This window comes from Tachyglossus aculeatus, chromosome 10 (genome assembly GCF_015852505.1).
Source record: "Tachyglossus aculeatus isolate mTacAcu1 chromosome 10, mTacAcu1.pri, whole genome shotgun sequence".
Classification (NCBI taxonomy): Eukaryota; Metazoa; Chordata; class Mammalia; order Monotremata; family Tachyglossidae; genus Tachyglossus; species Tachyglossus aculeatus.
Window position 1 is genome coordinate 49,423,410 of NC_052075.1, and position 18,523 is coordinate 49,441,932.

The 18,523-nt window shown below is 53.7% G+C and overlaps 1 protein-coding gene across 1 annotated transcript; it reads right to left on the reverse strand.

The window, feature by feature from the left end:
• Positions 1 to 7,493: 7,493 nt before the first annotated feature.
• Positions 7,494 to 16,536, reverse strand: SYT3 (synaptotagmin 3). The gene is given in 12 exon segments (XM_038753104.1): positions 7,494 to 8,635; positions 8,746 to 8,835; positions 8,963 to 9,095; positions 9,416 to 9,587; positions 9,859 to 9,979; positions 10,532 to 10,750; positions 11,942 to 12,196; positions 12,198 to 12,372; positions 13,013 to 13,529; positions 15,764 to 15,923; positions 16,101 to 16,287; positions 16,392 to 16,536. Coding segments are annotated over 9 exon segments (1,830 nt in total). The 5' UTR covers positions 15,915 to 15,923; positions 16,101 to 16,287; positions 16,392 to 16,536; the 3' UTR covers positions 7,494 to 8,635; positions 8,746 to 8,748.
• Between the last annotated feature and the right edge of the window lie 1,987 nt (positions 16,537 to 18,523).

Consider the following 18,523-nt stretch of genomic DNA (forward strand, 5'->3'; position numbering starts at 1 on the left):
AAAACGAAAAGAGAGGGACACCCAAAGCCCGTCAATTAGGGGATAAAAGGAGCGATAGCGGGGAACTGTGCCACAGAGTCCCGATAATAACAAGCCAGGATGAGCCCGATCTGAGTCTCCAATACACCAAGAAATCGGCCTGAGATCCAGAAATTCATCCATTCATTCATTCAATCGTATTTATTGAGCGCTGACTGTGTGCAGAGCACCGGACTAAGCGCTTGGGAAGTACAAGTTGGCAACATATAGAGACGGTCCCTACCCAACAGTGGGCGCACAGTCCAGAAGGGGGAAGAAATCCATGCTGCGATCCAGCGTGGCTCAGTGGAAAGAGCCCGGGCTTTGGAGCCAGAGGTCATGGATTCGAATCCCTACTCCACCACATGTCTGCTGTGTGACCTTGGGCAAGTCACTTAACTTCTCTGGGCCTCAGTTCCCTCATCTATAAAATGGGGATGAAGACTGTGAGCCCCACGTGGGGCCACCTGATCACCTTGTATCCTCCCCAGTGATTGGCACATAGTAAGCAATTAACAAATGCCATTATTATTATTATTATTATTATTATTAGAAACCTAAAAACAAATCAACGTGATGTAGATGGATCTGGGCCCCAGGGACCCTGTAGTAACAAAAAAAAGGATGAATCCAGGAGCAGCCCTAATAATTGCTACAGTGTCGTGAGGAGAGGTTGAAGCTGCTGCTGGAATTCCTCTGTCTTAGACCGCTGGGGGGTTGTGGCTGAGGCTGTGGTTTTGGCTGCAGCTTAGTCAATCATACTTATTAAGCGCTTAGTGTGTGCAGAGCACTGTTCTAAACACTTGGGAGAGTACGATATAACAATATTACAAACACATTCCCTGCCCACAACGAGCTTACAGTCTAGAGGGGGAGACAGAACAGTGCTTGGCACATAGTAAGCACTGGACCAATATCATTATTATTATTTAAATAAATAAATTACCGATCTGTACATAAGTGCTATGGGGCTGAGAGGGGGAATGAATAAAGGGAAGAAGTCAGGGTGACGCAGAAGGGAGTGGGAGAAGAAATGAGGGCTCAGTCAGGGAAGGCCTCTTGGAGGAGATGTGCCTTCTACAGGGCTTTGAAATGGGGGAGAGGAACTGTCGGACATGAAGAAGGAGGACGTCCCAGGCCAGAGGAAGGACGTGGACGAGGGGTCCTTGGCGAGATACATGAGAGCAAGTTACAGTGAGAAGGCTGGCAGAGGAGCAAAGTGAGCATACTGAGTTGTAGTAGGAGAGCAGCGAGGAGGCAAGGTGATTGAGTGTTTTAAAGCCACTGGTGAGGAGTTTCTGTTTGATGCAGCGGTGGACGGGCAATGGCTGGAGGGTTTTGAGGAGCGGGGAAACACGGCCTGAACATTTCTGCAGAGGCTGAGGCAGAGGCTGTGACTGTGTTTGAGGCCTTCAGGATGTGACTACAGCTGCAGCTGTGAAGCTGTTGGTCTCTAGACTGCCATGCCGGAGCAGTGAGAAGCCTGAATCTCTGCTTCGTTAGCAGCTGTGATCTCCCTCTCATTGTTCTTATTGTCGTCCGGGCCTTTCCAATCAATCAGTGGTATTTATTCATTCATTCATTCACTCATTCAATCGTATTTATTGAGCGCTTACTGCGTGCCGAGCACTGTACTAAGCGCTTGGGAAGTACAAGTTGGCAACATATAGAGACGGTCCCTACCCAGCAGCGGGCTCACTGTCTAGAAGGGGGGAGACGGACAGCAAAACTAACACGTGGACTGGTGTCAAGTCATCAGAATAAATAGAAGTAAAGGTAGACGCACATCATTAACAAAATAAATAGAATAGTAAATATGTACAAGTAAAATAGAGTAATCAATCTGTACAGACATACATACAGGTGCTGTGGGGAGGGGAAGGAGGTAGGGTGGGGGGGGATGGGGAGGGGGAGAGGAAAGTGGGGGCTCAGTCTGGGAAGGCCTCCTGGAGGAGGTGAGCGCTCAGTAGGGCCTTGAAGGGAGGAAGAGAGCTAGCTTGGAGGATGGGTGGAGGGAGGGCTTTCCAGGCCAGGGGGAGGACGTGGGCCGGGGGTCGACGGCGGGACGGGGGGTCGACGGCGGGACAGGCGAGAACGAGGCACAGTGAGGAGGTTAGTGGCAGAGGAGTGGAGGATTTACTGAGTACTTACTGTGCGCCAGCGCTGTACTAAGCAGTTGAGAGAGTACAGTATAACAGAGTTGGTAGACATGCTTCCTGTCTACAACAAGCTAACAGTCTAGAGGGGGAGACCGATATTAATATAAATAAATCATTTGTACTGTATAACACAAATAATTTTTACTATATAATTTATAGATACCCTTCTCAAGTGGCTTGTCGTTTTTATTATTTCAATCTTTCCTCCCCAAACCGCCCCCCCACCCTGCTTATTCTGAGATCGGGGGAGCCAGCAACTGTGTCCAATTCTCACTCTTGTATTTTTTCCCGGCATTTACCATAATGTTCTCCACACAGTAGGTGCTGAATATACACTACTTAATGGAAAGAGCACGGGCTTGGGATTCAGAGGTCAGTCAATCAATCAATCGTATTTATTGAGCGCTTACTGTGTGCAGAGCACTGTACTAAGCGCTTGGGAAGTACAAGTTGGCAACATATAGAGACAGTCCCTACCCAACAGTGGGCTCACAGTCTAGAAGGGGGAGACAGAGAAACAGAGAGAGACAGAGACAGGTCATGGGTTCTAATCCCGGCTCCGCCACTTGTCAGCTGTGTGACTTTGGGCAAGTCACTTCACTTCTCTGTGCCTCAGTTTCCTCATCTGTAAAATGGGGATTAAGACTGTGAGCCCCAAAGGGGACAACCTTGATTACCTTGTATCCTCCCAAGTGCTTAGAACAGTGGTTGGCACATAGTAAGCACTTAACAAATACCAACATTACTATTATTAAAGAATGAATGAATGAACCCCATATTTGCCCTTTTCAATCAATCAATAGTACTTGCTGAAGACTGTGTGCAAAACACTGTACTAAGTGCTTAGGAGAGTACCACTGAGTTGACATAAACGATCCCTGCCCCTAAAGAGCTTATGATCTAGTGTGTCAGGGTAAGAATAGAAATATAAATCTGCCCCAAATGCAATTAAGTCCTTCTGCTAATTCTCCTTTCTGCATCCCCCAGCAGCATGGCCTAGTGGGAGTCAGAAGGACCTGGGTCCTAATCCCGGCTCCTCCGCTTACTTGCTGTGTGACCTTGGGCAAGTCACTTCACTTCTCTGTGCTTCCGCTACCTCACCTGTAAAATGGGGATTAAGACTGGAAGCCCCATGTGGGACAGGGACCGTGTCCAACCTGATTAGCTTGTGTCTACCCCAGCACTTAGAACAGTGCCTGGCACATAGTAAGCGCTAACAAGTACCATAAAAAAACACCCACTTCCCTTCTCCATCATTTTCTGTGAACAACTCTGTTCTCAACTCTCCATCGTCCTCTTTTTCTCTTTGTCACTCTCCCTCACCATTGGTTCTCACGGTTTCTCGGACGCTCTTTCTGTCCCCTTCACCTCCATCCCCCACTTCCCTCCTCAGTGACCCTATTTTTCTCTCCATCGCAAAGAATCGCTGCAGCTTATTTTTCTTTCTCACCTCTGTTGATCTCTCCCCGTCTGCCTCTTTATTTCTGGGTCTGTCCTATCTCTCCAAGTTGTCTCTTCGTCCTAAATCTTTCCACGGCTCCACCCACGTCTTACTGTCTGTCCCTCTCTCCGGGTCACTTGCTCGGTTTGTGGTGTCTCTCCCGACCTCCTGTCTCTATCCCCGGCTCTGCTTCTGTGGGTCAGTTTCTCCCCCGTACGCCATCACCACCTCTGTCCGCCTCTCACTTTCCTGTATTCTCCTCCTATATTCTCCTTTATTCTTTATTTTCCTCCTATATCCCCCTCCCAACTGAACCCAAGCAAATGCTGTTGCTACTACTATTACTCAAGTAATCTACAATCTAGTGGGGAAGACATCTAAATTAAGTTACAGGCAGGGGGAAAGAACGGAGGATAACGATGTGTAAATATTGCTATGGGGGAATATAAATATCTAGGACACTTGGCGGCCCGAGGAGAGAAAAAAAATCCCCTCACCCCCTCACCAACTGCCCCATTCTATTTGTCATCTTTGCATTACATGGCCCCTGTTTTCCCAGGCACACAGCATAACATGACGACATTATCTACCCCAGTGCTTAGAACAGTGCTTGGCACATAGTAAGCACTTAACAAGTACCATCGTTATTATTATGACATCATGGGGAAGTACCGCTTGACTTTACCATGATTCCAGAACCATTGTGTCTCCATCCCGGGTTGCTGTATATTAATAATAATAATAACAGTAATAATCACTGTGATATTTGTTAAGTGCTTACTACGTGTCTGGTAGTGCTAGGGTAGATACAAGATAATCGGGTTGGACACAGTCCCTGGCCCATTTGGGGTTCACAGACCTAATCCCCATTTAACGGATGAGGGAACCGAGTCACAGAGAAGTGAAGCGACTTGCCCAAGTTCACACAGCAGACAAGTGGCAGAGCCGGGATTAGAACCCAGATCCTTCTGACCCCCAGGCCGGGGGTCTGTCCACTAGACTGGGGGGTGTCTTCTGGCTCAGGAGGAGAGAGGATGGGAGCTCCCCAATTCTCAGCATGGCCAAACTCTCTGAGCGAGCGCCCAAAGGCAGCAGTTACTAGCTGAAGCCAGCCCTACCTGAGGCCAGGAAATTCAGGGGCTATTTTGGGACACAACTCGGAAAGTAACCTTAAGGATGCTCTTATGTTCCGCCAATACTAGTGAGATAATTTTTTTTAAGTTTCCAAAAGTTTGATGAGGAAATTTTGAAGAAAAAAAGGTTTCATCCAAGTTAATCTTAATATGAGAAGTTATAATAAGGGAAATACAATCAAGGTCCCAGAGACCCTACTGCTTTTTTAAAGTATTTTTTAAGCACTTACAGTGTGCCAGGCCCCATACTAAGCACTGGGGTAGATACAAGCTAATCAGGTTGGACACAGCCCACGTCCCACAGCGGGCTCAGCATTTGAATCCCCATTTTACAGATAATAATAATAATGGTATTTGTTAAGCGCTTACTATGTGCAATGCAGTTTTAAGCGCTGGGGAGGTTACACGGTGAACAGGTTGTCCCACGGGGGGCTCACAGTTTTAACCCCCATTTTACAGATGAGGTAACTGAGGCACAGAGAAGTTTGGGTAAGTCACACAGCAGACAGTTGGCGGAGCCAGGATTTGAACCCATGACCTCTGACTCCAAAGCCCGTGCTCTTTCCACTGAGCCACGTGAGGCCCAGAGATGTGAAGTGACTTGGCCAAAGTCACACAGCAGACAAGTGGCAGAGCCGGGATTAGAACCCAGGTCCTTCTGTCTTCTAGGCACGGGCTCTATCCACTAGAACGGGAGAGGGACAAAGCTGTGGAGTATGATGAGATTGGTGACCCCTGGCCTCTATTCCCTGCCCCTTTTCCATCCCTTTATATTTTGGGGTTTTTTTGTAATAGTACTAATTAAACGCTCACTATGTGTCAGGCGCTGCAATGATCACTAAAATAGATACAAACAGCGTGGCCTGGTGGATAAAGCCCAGGCTTGGGAGTCAGAAGGACCTGGGTTCTAATTCTGTCTCTGCCCCTTGTCTGTTGTGTGACCTCAGGCAAGTCACTTCACTTCTCTGGGCCTCAGTTATCTCGTCTGTAAAATGGGAATTGAGACTGTGAGCCCCGCTTGGGACAGGGACTATATCCAACCCAATTTTCCTGCACCCACCCCAGCGCTTAGTACAGTGCTGAACTGCACTTTCCAAGAGCTTAGTACAATGCTCTGCACACAGTAAGCGCTCAATAAATATGATTGAATGAATGGCACATAGTAAGCGCTTAACAAATACCACTATTATTATTTACTATTATTATTATTCATTCAATCGTATTTACTGAGTGCTTACTGTGTGCAGAGTACTGTACTAAGCACTTGGGAAGTACAAATCAGCAACACATAGAGACAGTCCCTACCCAAAAACGGGCTCACAGTCTAGAAGGGGGAGACAGACAACATAACATGTAGACAGGTGTCAAAACCGCCAGAATAAACAGAATTAGAGCTATATGCACATCATTAATAAAATAGAGTAGTAAATATGTTATTATACAAGATAATTGGGTTGAACACAGTCCCTGTCGGTCAGTCAATAGTATTTATTGAGAACTTACTGTGTGCAGAGCACTGTACTAAGCTCTGGGGAGAGTACAATGTAACGATATAACAGACATCCCCTGCCCACAACATGTTTGCAGTCTAAAGGGGGAGACAGACATTAATATAAATAAAGTTACATTTATGTACGAAAGTGCTGTGGGGCTTTTATACATGGGGCTCATAGTCTGAGAGAGGAGGATTGAATCCCCATTTTACCGATGAGGTAACTGAGGCACAGAGAAGTTAAAAGACTTGCCCACCGTCACAGAGCAGACGAATGCTGGCGCTGCGATTAGAATCCAAGTCCTCTGATTCCCATGGTCTTTTCACTAGGCCGGGCTACTTCTCTTATCAATTATTGGTGTGCAGAGCACCATATTAAGTTCTTGGGAGAGTACAATCAATCAATCAATCAATCAATCAATCGTATTTATTGAGCGCTTACTGTGTGCAGAGCACTGTACTAAGCGCTTGGGAAGTACAAGTTAGCAACACATAGAGACAGTCCCTACCCAACAGTGGGATCACAGTCTAAAAGGGGGAGACAGAGAACAAAACCAAACATACTAACAAAATAAAATAAATAGAATAGATATGTACAGGTGAAATAAATAAATAAATAGAGTAATAAATATGTACAAACATATATACATATATACAGGTGCCGTGGGGAAGGGAAGGAGGTAAGATGGGGGGAGATATAACGGAATGAGTTGATACATATGTTCCCTGCCCACAATGAGCTTATCTTCCCAACCTTGCTCCCTGTTGCTCCTCCAGTACTTAGAATCCATAATCACCAACCCGAGTGTACTCCAGTGCTCAGACTATAACAGATCAGCTTGCCCTTTACAATAACAAACCAAAAACCCTACAAAACATCAGTCCCCAGCCCCACTCACAATAAATTACTTCTCCTGCTTCTCTCTCTCTCTTTCTTGTCCTGGGAAACAAGAACCTATAAGAGAGTGGAGGCAAGGACAGAGTGGTGAGGAAGGACCTCAGTAAAAAATAGGGTGGACACTGATAGCACGCGAGAGAACAGACACCCCTTTGCTGACCTTCCTCTACACATACCAACACGCACACAGACACACAAACACACATACACACACTCACATGCACACAATACTGCACAGGGAACAGGCTAGCTGAAGACCGAACCTTTGGGCCCAACACCGATCGAATGGCCACCCTCACTGCCAACGGTCAAAGCAGAGAAGGAAAAACACCAGATCCAACTTCCGTTTTAAATGGACTTTATTTTATTGCTCCAAGAGAAGGGAAGGAAGGAAAATGAACGGGGGGAGCGCGGTGGACAATCCAGACCCTTCCTCCTTTGTGATACAGCCTTGAGGCAGAAGGGAGGAGAGGAAGAGATGGACACGCGTGTACACACACAAACACACATACGCACACACCCACTTACACCCATACACATAAAGACTCACAGACAAAAAACGACACTCGAGAGGGTGAGACGGATCCAGAGACAGCACAGTGGGAAGGGTTCCGGATACATGTGACTGTTCCATTCCCCGGTATTTGGGGAGCGGTCCCAGCGCAGCTTGAGATCCCTCTTCCCCCGACCTTCCTACTCTGGGGCTCCTTCCCTTCCTGGACTCCTTCTCCACCGGCCCCTCTTCCTCCTCTGAGCCGATCCCCACTTCCCAAAGACAACGCAGGGTCAGCACTGAGGCCCAATGGTTGGTATTTATTCCAGTGACGGTAGCAGCAGCAAATGTGTGTGTGGACAGGGGGCGGGGGGAGTGGGGAGGACACCCGTGGGAGGGTCATCTGGGGGCGTCCGTGGGGAGGACACCCGTGGGAGGGTCATCTGGGGGCGTCCGGGAGGGGGGACCACGAGAGGTTCTGGGGTGAGACAGACACGGGGAAAAGGGTTGGGGACTTTAGTGACCCGTGTGACTCGCCGGGAGTGGAGGCGCTGACCAGTCTCACTCTTATAAGGGGGTCGGGAGTGGAGCCCAGACCCTCCAACATGCACAGCCCCTCCTCCACCAGGAAGGGTCTCGGAGGGGGAGGGCGGAGACACTTCCGTGGGGCAGGGAGAGAAAAGACGCGAGGGGAAAGGGGAAGTCGCAGACCTCCAGGAAAGAGGAGGAGGGGGCAGGAAGGGAGGCCTCGGGAGAAGGCAGACTGAAACCTTCCTTAACTCATGGTGGGGGGCGTCAGGAGGAGGGAGGGCTAGGGGACCGCGGCCACTCTGTCCATATGGCTTAGAGGAGGGGACGTTTCCGGGGAGGTTGGGGACAATGGCTTGGCCCCTCCAGCAGCAAGAGGTGGAAGAGGCGGGCGGGAGATAGGTCGGGGGACATTGGCTTCCGGTCCCTGGCCAGCTGCTAGCAGGGGTGAGGAAGTCATCCGTGACATCTGGCTGGGGGGTAAGGAACATCAGGGTCCAAGTTCCTGGCCCCCCTCTTTCCCTCCCGGACCCCGCTCCTCCTAGAGGCCCAGAAGCCCGCTCCTCGCCCCACACTGGCTCACCCTTCACTCTGAGACGTCTCTCTCCCTGTCCCTCTCCGAAGGACCGGGTGATTTGCTGCCCTTCGTGATGAAACTTGACAGGGTCTTCTCCTGCGGTCGAGAGGGAGAGAGGATGGGGTGGGCAGGGCCAGGGGCCAGGACCAGGAGGGGGACACACGTTCACCCCTCCTAAAGCTCTGGTCCTCCCACTCCCCTAGGCCTCCACCCCCTTCCCCACCTCCACTAGCGTGTGCCAATGCTCCACGGGTTTTCGGGGATTGGCCAGCATCTCAGCCCAGTGCTCCCTTCCGTGAGGGTCTGCCGCGTCACTGCCCACGCGGCACACTCCAATCACTTCGTTGTGCCCTATGCTGGGGGCGGGGCGGGGGGAGAATGGGGGAGAAGAGACAACAAGCTAGATTCTCAGACAGAGCCTATCGCCGCCATTAGGCCCTTCAGAACCCATTCCTTGTCACCCTCCAACAGTCTTCCCCGCCACCCTCCACGGGGTTCCCTCCCCCTCCCGACAAGGACTTATTCCCCAAATTTCCCCAGTCCTTTCCAGCCCCTCCCGTCTCACCCGGCCTCCCCCAGCCCTCTCCGGTCCCCTCAGGCCTTCCCCCGCCCCACCCCGGCCCGAGCTGGCCAATTCCCAATCCACGTCTGCGACCCTGGGGCTCCCCCTTCCCACCAGTCATAATCCATGACGGCGATGCTCAGGCCCACGCTCTCCACGCTCTCCGGGGCCACGTCAAACACCAGGGCTTCGTTATAGGTCGGATTGAGGGTGTTCTTTTTGATTGAGGTTTTCCGCTTCTTCAACCGCCGCCCCTCACAGATCAGCGAGGCCTTCACGTAAGGGTCTAAAGGGCGGGAGTTTCTGGCATCTGCCCCCTGCTCCCCTAGATGAACTGCCCCCTCTCCACCAACCTCTGGGTCTCCCTGGGACTCTGCCTTCCGGCTTCCAGGCCCTGTCGGGCGACTCACGTCCCACCCCCGTCCCTCCCTGAGGCCTCAGTTTTGGGCCACCAATTTTCCAGTTGTGCCCCACCTACCCCGCCGCCACAGTGTCTGATCCCCCCAGTCCTTCAGTCTTCCCAGCGGCCCTCCCCAGGGCCCCTCCCGGGACCCTACCTGAGAAGCCAGTGAGGTCCATGGCTTTGAGGTTGGAGGCTTTGATGATGGTGACGGTGAGCCGGCCGGCTGTGGGCAGGTAGCACAAGGAGAAATTCACTTCCCCCAAATCGGCCTTCTCCTGGGGAGCACATAATAGGGGAGGAGGTGGAGAAGGGGAGAGGGGCTCCTGATCCCAAGCCCTCAGCCTGACCCCTGTGTGTGTATGTGTGTGTCTCTCTCTTATTGGTGTGTGTGTGCATCTCTCTCTCTCTCTCTCCCTCCCTCCCTCTCTCACATTTTCAATCCACTTAACAGATCTGTCCGGGTGCCAGGCCTGGTAAACAGCACGGCCATGGGCCGCCCGCCGCCTCCAGTCCAGCTCCCCGGGGACGTGTCAAACCCCATTTGTTCGGAAGACCAGAGAAGAGGCTCTGGGAATGGAAGGAGGAGAGGTGGACGGGCAGGAGAGGAGGTGGACTGAAATGGGCCAAAGGAGATGGTGGCAGGGATGGGGAAGGAAGACACAGACCACGCATATGCCCGCACGCACACACGAGGAAAAGGAGAGGTGAGGGGGGGAACAGGGAGGACAGGGAAAAGGGCAGACCAAGAAATCCGGGAAGAATGAAGCATCTGAGATGAGGATTTGGGTGTGGCGGGCCTGGGACCGGCGGGTGACCGACAGACTGACCGAGCTGCCTTCCACGATGGCCCTCCAGAGGGGCCGGTCTGGCGGCTGCTCTGCCAGCTCCAGCAGGTTGTCCAGCACCACCTGACCGATGAGGTCATGGCGAGAGAAGCGGTCAAAGTCATAGAAGCTGAAGTGGAGCTTCCTGTGGGCCAGTTCGGCCAGTGGGACCGAGAACTGGAACGTCTCGTTGAACACGGGGTTCAGCGTCTTGCGGTGCACCTGGGATGGGCGGGGGTGGTGGGAGGAGGAAGAGAAAGGGGAGGAGGAGGAGGAGGAGGAGGAGGAAGAGAAAGGGAAGGAGGAGCAGGAAGGGGAGGGCAGAGGAACACCAGCTGCAGCTGACCCTCCTGCAGCTCCCTTTCCCCTTCCGGGCCCGCCACCTCCTGCTCCTCAGCTTTAGTTCTTTCCACTTCCCTCACAGCTTAATAATACTTGTAACTCTGGTACTTGTTAAGTGCTTATTATGTGCCAAGCACTGTCCTAAGTGCTGGGGTCGATAGGGGTTAATCAGGTTGGACACAGTCCCTGTCCCACATGGGCTCACACTCTTCACCCCCATTTTACAGATGAGGTAACTGAGGCACAGAGAAGTGAAGTGACTTGCCCAAAGTCACACGGCTGACAAGTGGAGGAACCGGAATTAGAACTCAGGTCCTTCTGATTCCCAGGCCTGTGCTACCCACTCAGCGACGCTGCTTCCCACGCTCCCTCCGCTCCCCTTGAGGTTTAATAATAATAATAATAATTATGGTATTTGTTAAGTGCTTACTATGTGCAAAGCACTGGTCTAAGTGCTGGGGAGGTTACAAGGTGATCAGGTTGTCCCACGGGGGGCTCACAGTTTTAATCCCCATTTTACAGATGAGGTAACTGAGGCACAGAGAAGTGAGGTGACTTGCCCAAAGTCACACAGCTGACAAGTGGAGGAACTGGAATCAGAACTCAGGTCCTTCTGATTCCCAGCCCTGTGCTACCCACTCAGCGACGCTGCTTCCCACGCTCCCTCCACTCCCCTTGAGGGTTAATAATAATAATAATAATGGTATTTGTTAAGCGCTTACTATGTGCAAAGCACTGGTCTAAGCACTGGGGAGGTTACAAGGCGATCAGGTTGTCCCACGGGGGGCTCACAGTTTTAATCCCCATTTTACATATGAGGTAACTGAGGCGCAGAGAAATGAGGTGACTTGCCCAAAGTCACCCAGCTGACAGTTGGCGGAGCTGGGATTCGACCCCCTGACCGCTGACTCCAAAGCCCGGGCTCTTTCCACTGAGCCACGCTGCTTCCCCCTCCACCGACCCTGGCCTTCCTTCAAGAGCCCGTGCCCCAGTCCCAAGCCTCCCCATCCCTAGGCCGGCCCGTCCCCAAGCACGTGAGCCATCTCTGATCCCTCCCTCCCTCCGGCCAACCTTAGTCTGGAACTTCTTCTTGCGGTCAGGCAGCAGGTAGATCTTGACGTAGGGGTCGGAGAAGCCGTTGGAATCCTTGGCGGGGAGGTCCAGAGCCTGAAGGATCCGGACCACGAGCTGGTCGGAGCCGTAGAGGTAGCGCAAGGCGAAGCTGAAACGTCCACAGGGCGCCCCGCCTTCCCCGTCCCCGTCCCCCCCGTCCCCGCCACCCCCAGCCCCCACCCCAGGGCCCCCGGGCCCCCCTCGGCGGCCCCCCTTCTCCCCCGCGCTGGTACAGTTCGGGCTTGATCTGCCCAATAAGGCGGTTCTTCTCTTCCCCCTGGACAGGAGGCAGTGGCGGAACTGGGGGCCGCTCCTCCCCAGGGTCCGGCAGGGTCAGCGGTGGCTGGGTCAGCGGCTGTTGGGTCAAAGGGCGGGGAAGAGCCGGGTACCTGATGGGGGGGACAGGAAGGAGATGTGAGTTGGGAAGGGAGGAGGAAGCAAGGGAGACCAGCCCCCCGAGCCTCACGAGTGACAGGGTCTCTGGGCCTCCAGAGACACCTCGGCCTACCCAGACGCACAAAGGGACCATGTTCTCCCGGGCCCTTTCATTCATTCATTCATTCAATTGTATTTACTGAGCGCTTGCTGTGTGCAGAGCACTGGACTAAGCGCTTGGGAAGTCCAAGTTGGCAACATCTAGAGGCGGTCCCTACCCAACAGTGGGCTCACAGTCTAGGAGGGGGAGACAGAGAGCAAAACAAAACACATTAACAAAATAAAATAAATGGAATAAATACGTACAAATAAAATAAATAGAGTAATAAATCTGTACAAACATATATACAGGTGCTGTGGGGAGGGGAAGGAGGTAAGGCGGGGAGGATGGAGGGGGGAAGGAGGGGGAGAGGAAGGAGGTGGCCCGGTAACCCAACCCCCGCCTTTTCCAGTTCTTCTCTTCCCTGGTCCTTCCTCCTCCACCCCTCTCCTCCCTTCCTCCTCCCCTCCACCGGCCCCCACCCCTATCCCTCCTTTCCTTCTCCTCGTCGCCCCTTCCCACCCTCCCCTCTCCTCCCCGGCCCTTCCCCTCACCTCACGGAGGGTGCCAGGCTGGTGACCTGCTGGTGGGATTGTGCGTTGGGGAGGCCCCCACCCCCACCTTCCTTGCCCCCACCAGGGAGGAGGAGGAGCCCATCCCCGGGCAGGTCCGGTGAAGTCTGACTCAGCTTGATTCCAGCTGCCACTGCAGCTTCGGGATAGGAGTCCATGTCCAGGTAGGAGCGCTCGGGGGTCTCGGGACCCCCCGGCCCTCCTCCCAGCTCCCGTTCGGTCAGGAGCTCGACGAAGGGCGTGTGATGGGGGTGGTGGAGGAGGTGATGGCTGTGAGCACTGCCGCCTAGGCCCAGGTGGCCCCCGCCGACCCCGCCCAGGCCCAGGTGGGCTCCCCCCAGGTGGCCGGGAGCCCCCCCGAGGTCCTTGCGGGGGGTCGGCGATCCCCCCTTGTCACGCCAGGGGACCCAGCAGAGCTTCCAGGAGACAAAGAGCGAGACGCCAAGGAGGACGATCCCACAGAACGTCACGATGACCGACAGCAGGCTGACCGAGATGTCTGGTGGGGGAAGAGTTAGGGTTGGAGTTAGGTTGGAGTCAGTCCCTGGTTTGTCCTTCAGGCACCGTCGGAGTCAGGTGGGAGGGAGGGCGTCAAGCTTCTGCCCCATCTGCCCCTCTTCTCCGCCCTCGGCCTCCCCCTTCTCCTCCACACAAACACACCCGGAGAGCTCCTCCAAGCTGAAGATGTTAAAGGACGTTGAAGGAGGTTAAAGGATCTTAGAGGTTTCATCAGGTTTCAAGCAGGGTTCGACGTTCTGTTCTCCCATCTCCCCCCGAGGATTACAAGGGAGGTGAATTTGGGAGCTAGCATTAAGGACAGAGGCATTCCCTGGGGTTCCAGCCATAAGAAGCAACATGGCTTAGTGGCTACAGCACGAGCCTGAGAGTCAGAAGGACCTGGGTTCTAATCCTGACTCCGCCACCACTTGTCTGCTGTGTGACCTTAAGTAAGTCACTTCACTTCTCTGTGCCTCTATTCCCTCAGCTTTAAAATGGGAATTAAGGTTGTGAACTCCATGTGGGCCAGGGACTGTATCCAGCTTGATTTGCTTGTAACCACCCCAGTGCTCAGTTCAGTGCCTGGCACATAGTACGTGCTTAACAAATACCACAATTATTAGTATTATTATTATCATTATTATAGGTGGGGGGCCTCCCACATGACCTGCCTCAGGGGACCAGATCTTCTAGACTGAAAGCTTGTTGCAGTCAGAGAATGCGTTTCTGCTATATTGTCCTCTCCTAAGCGTTTAGTACAATGCTGTCTCCCCCTTCTAGACTGTGAGCCCGCTGCTGGGTAGGGACCGTCTGTATATGTTGCCAACTTGTACTTCCCACATGCTTAGTACAGTGCTCTGCACACAGTAAGCGCTCAATAAATACGATTGAACGAATGAATGCTCTGCTTGCAGTAAGTGCTCAATAAATACAACTGTCTCTCTTTATTGCTGTATTGTACTTCCCCAAGCGCTCGGTACAGTGCTCTGCCCAGAGTAAGCACTCAATAAATATGATTGAATGAGTGAATGAAGGGGGTAGCAGTTTCTGGGAGATGCTGATGTGAGAGAAATCCCACACGGGACTCCCGGAAGTAAGAGGTTTCGACTGTAGGGGTTGAAGGATCCGAGCTGCTTCTCCAGTGAGTAGCCCCAACTTCTTAAACGCTTCCCTTGTTCAAAGTGGAGCCCATGGGACTCTCCCCTCTTAACCTAATCTAACACCACCCCTGGGTGAACGGGCTGATACTGCAGTAGTAGCCATCACAGAGGCCCAGGGACCCCAGCTGAGCACAGGGAACCCAGGAACTGGGGCCAAGGGAAAAGTGGAGGGCCAAGACCAAGGGAGATCTAGGGAAGATGGGGGGAAACGAAGAAGTCCCCGGGAAATAATGACCATAATAACTATGTGACAAGCACTGTTGTAAGCGCCGGCTGTCCCACATGGGGCTCACGGTCTTAATCGCCATTTTACAGATGAGGTAACTGCGGCACAGAGAAGTTATGTGACTCGCCTAAAGTCACCCAGCTGACAAGTGGCACAGCGACATTCGAACCCTTGACTTCTGACTCCCAAGCCCGTGCTCCTTCCCCTCGGCCATGCTGCTTCTCAAAAATCTCAACAGTTTCCCCATCCGTTAAATGGGGATTCAAAACCCGTCCTCCCATCCCCCGGACCGCGAGCCCCTTGTGGGACGGGTACCGTGTCCAATCCGATCGCCTTGTCTGAACCCCAGAGCTTAGCACAGCGCACAGCACGTAGTAAGCTCTTAACACCCCAGTGTAGCATTACAAGACCTTAACTCCGAAGGACACGGAGAGGTTCCGGGCTGGGCGGAGGCATAGCGCGGGATAAGTTTGGCGGGAAAGGTGGTTGGGGGCCTCCTCCCTTCAATTCCAAGCTCGGGGAGCTCTGGGGTTGGGGTGCTTAGGCTCGGAAAGCCAAAAGGGAGAAGCAGCGTGGCTCAGTTGAAAGAGCCCGGGCTTTGGAGTCAGAGGTCATGGGTTCAAATCCCAGCTCTGCCACTTGTCAGCTGTGTGACTTTGGGCAAGTCACTTAACTTCTCTGGGCCTCAGTTACCCCATCTGTAAAATGGGGATGAAGACTGCGAGCCCCCCGTGGGACAACCTGATCACCTTGTAACCTCCCCAGCGCTTAGAACAGTGCTTTGCACATGGTAAGCGCTTAATAAATGCCATTATTGAAAGGGGTCACCGGGGGGGCGATGGAGCTGACCTGCGTCTGAAGCCCGGGGGTAACCCCGGATCCGCAGGTCGTTGAACTCCTGACACTTGTCGCTGGTCTCCGAGTCCCGCAGCCGAGAGCAAAGGTCAGACACCAGGGTCAGCGCCCGGCGGCAAAGGTCATCTTCGTAGTCACCCGACATGGCGGCGGCCTGCTGGGCGGGAGAGAGTTGAGTCGAAGCGATGGGCGGAGGGGACGGGGGAGCGAAATTTAGAGAGGAAGAGCTCCCCAGTCCCGTCTCCCTTTCCTGCTCTTCCAATCCCCCAAGTCCCCCGTTCCAGTTCCCAGACGCCCATCCCACTCCCAACCATTCAGGCCCCAACTCCACCTGCTCTCTGTTCCGCGCTGGGTCCAGGGGTCAGAGCTGGATGCTCAGTACCGTGCTCTGCACACAGTAAGCGCTCAATAAATACGACTGATGATGATGATGACGGATGTGCTGGGAAGTACAGCAACCCATGGGAGAAGAGAGAGGGGACACCCCCCTTTCGGGTGTCTTCAGGAGGCCACTGCACCTGAGTAGGAGCGAGAGACGAGCCTCAAAAATCCCCGAAAAACGCTCACACCCCTGCTCCAGTGTCTCTGGAGTGTGCGGGCCTCGGTTCTCTCCCCCTCTCACCTCTCTGGGGGGGGTGCCAGCCTGCTCCTCTGCAGCCCCCCACCCCGGGCCCGCTCTCTCCGCAGTGTGTATGTGTGTGTTTCTCCCTCCGGCCCCGTCCGGGTCTCCCGTCCTGAATACTAAGCAGCCTGCAGCCCGAGCGGCGAGCCAGGACCGCCCGGCCGCGCCTGGACTACAACTCCCAGAAGCCCTCGGGGCCAGGGCGGCCACCGGGACTGATGGAGCCGGAACCCCGGGGGCTGCTGGGAGATGTAGTCCCTGGCGCACCTGGGCTGCGGAGAGACGGGGCCGGGCGAAGGCTCGGGGGGCAGGATGCCTGGCTCCTGCGGGAGGCGGGGATTAAAAGGGAGAGACAGAGACAGAGACAGACAGAGGGATCTGGGGCTGCAGGGGGAGGATGGATGCCTGCATCCCTGGGATGATCAGAAGATGGGAGGCCATCCCCCCTCAACCCCTCTGGACTGTGACCCCTTATTGGGCAGGACCGTCTCTCTGTGTTGCCCCGGCGCTTAGTCCAGTGTTGTGCACCCAGGAAGCGCTCAATAAATACGACGGCCTGAATGAGGCCAAGGCGATGGGGAGAGGAGGACGGCTGGGCCCCTGGAGGGAGGGGGCCCGAGGCTGAAGCAGCCGCCCCCCTGGGGCCTGCCGGTCCCATCCTGGCCCTCTGGCTTGGGAGGGTGCCCCCCCCGAGCCCAGCCCCAGCGGTTCGCACAGTGTGCCCTCGCCTCGTGCCCCCTGCTGCGGGGGTCCTCCCCCTTCCCATCCCCGGTTCCCGGCCGGTCCTTACCTGTGTCCCCCAGGCCGGGGGAGGGTCCCGGGGGAGGGGGCAGGACGGCCCGGCCGCAGCCCCGCGTTCCCTCCTCCGGCTCCGGCTCCTCCTCTCGCTCCTTGTCGCAGGTTCCCCGGCTCCTCCTCCGGCTCCGACGGCGGGGAGGGGGTTAAGGGGGCCGCATCCATCCCCTCCCCCGGGGGGGACCCACGCATCCCGACCCCCTTCTCCCCCAGTCCCAGGTATTCCACCCCATCACCCCGGGGGCAGGGCCTGCAGGAGCGAAACTGAGGCTCAGGAAGGCAAGGTTGGCTTCGGCAAAGGGATGGGGCGGTCCTGTCCTGTCAATCAATCAATCAATCAATCAATCGTATTTATTGAGCGCTTACTATGTGCAGAGCACTGGACTGGAAGCACAAGTTGGCAACATCTAGAGACGGGCCCTACCCAACAGTGGGCTCACAGTCTAAAAGGGGGAGGCAGACAACAAAACCAAACATACTAACAAATTGAAATAAATAGAATAGATATGTACAAGTGAAATAGAGTAATAAATATGTACAAACATATATAGATATATACAGGTGCTGTGGGGAAGGGAAGGAGGTAAGATGAGGGGGATGGAGAGGGGGGCGAGGGGGAGAGGAAGGAAGGGGCTCAGTCTGGGAAGGCCCCTCGCCCACCCTCCTTTCAGCTTGGCTGCGGAGGGAAGATGGGGGGAGACGGGTCGGAAGGTCAGGGGTGAAAGCGAGAGATAATAATAACAATAATGGTATTTGTTGAATGCTTAGTATAATAATAATGGCATTTGTTAAGTGCTTACTATGTGCAAAGCACTGTTCTAAGCGTTGGGGGGAATACAAGGTGATCACGTTGTCCCACGCGGGCTCACAGTCTTACTCCCCGTTTTACAGATGAGGTAACTGAGGCTCAGAGAAGTTAAGTGACTTGCCAAGTTCACACAGCAGACATGTGGCGGAGTCGGAATTTGAACCCATGACCTCTGACTCCAAAGCCCGTGCTCTTTCCACTGAGCCATGCTGCTTCTATGTGCCAAGCACTGTTCTAAGCGCTGCAGGGTCATCAGTTTGTCCCACGTGGGGCTCACAGTCTTCATCCCCATTTTATAGATGAGGTCACTGAGGCCCAGAGAATAATAATAATGATGATGGCATCTATTAAGCACATACTATGTGCAAAGCACTGTTCCAAGCGCTGGGGAGGTTACAAGGCTATCAGGTTGTCCCACGGGGGGCTCACAGTCTTCATCCCCGTTTTACAGAGGAGGTCACTGAGGCCCAGAGGATAATAATAATGATGATGATGGCATCTATTAAACGCTTACTATGTGCCAAGCACT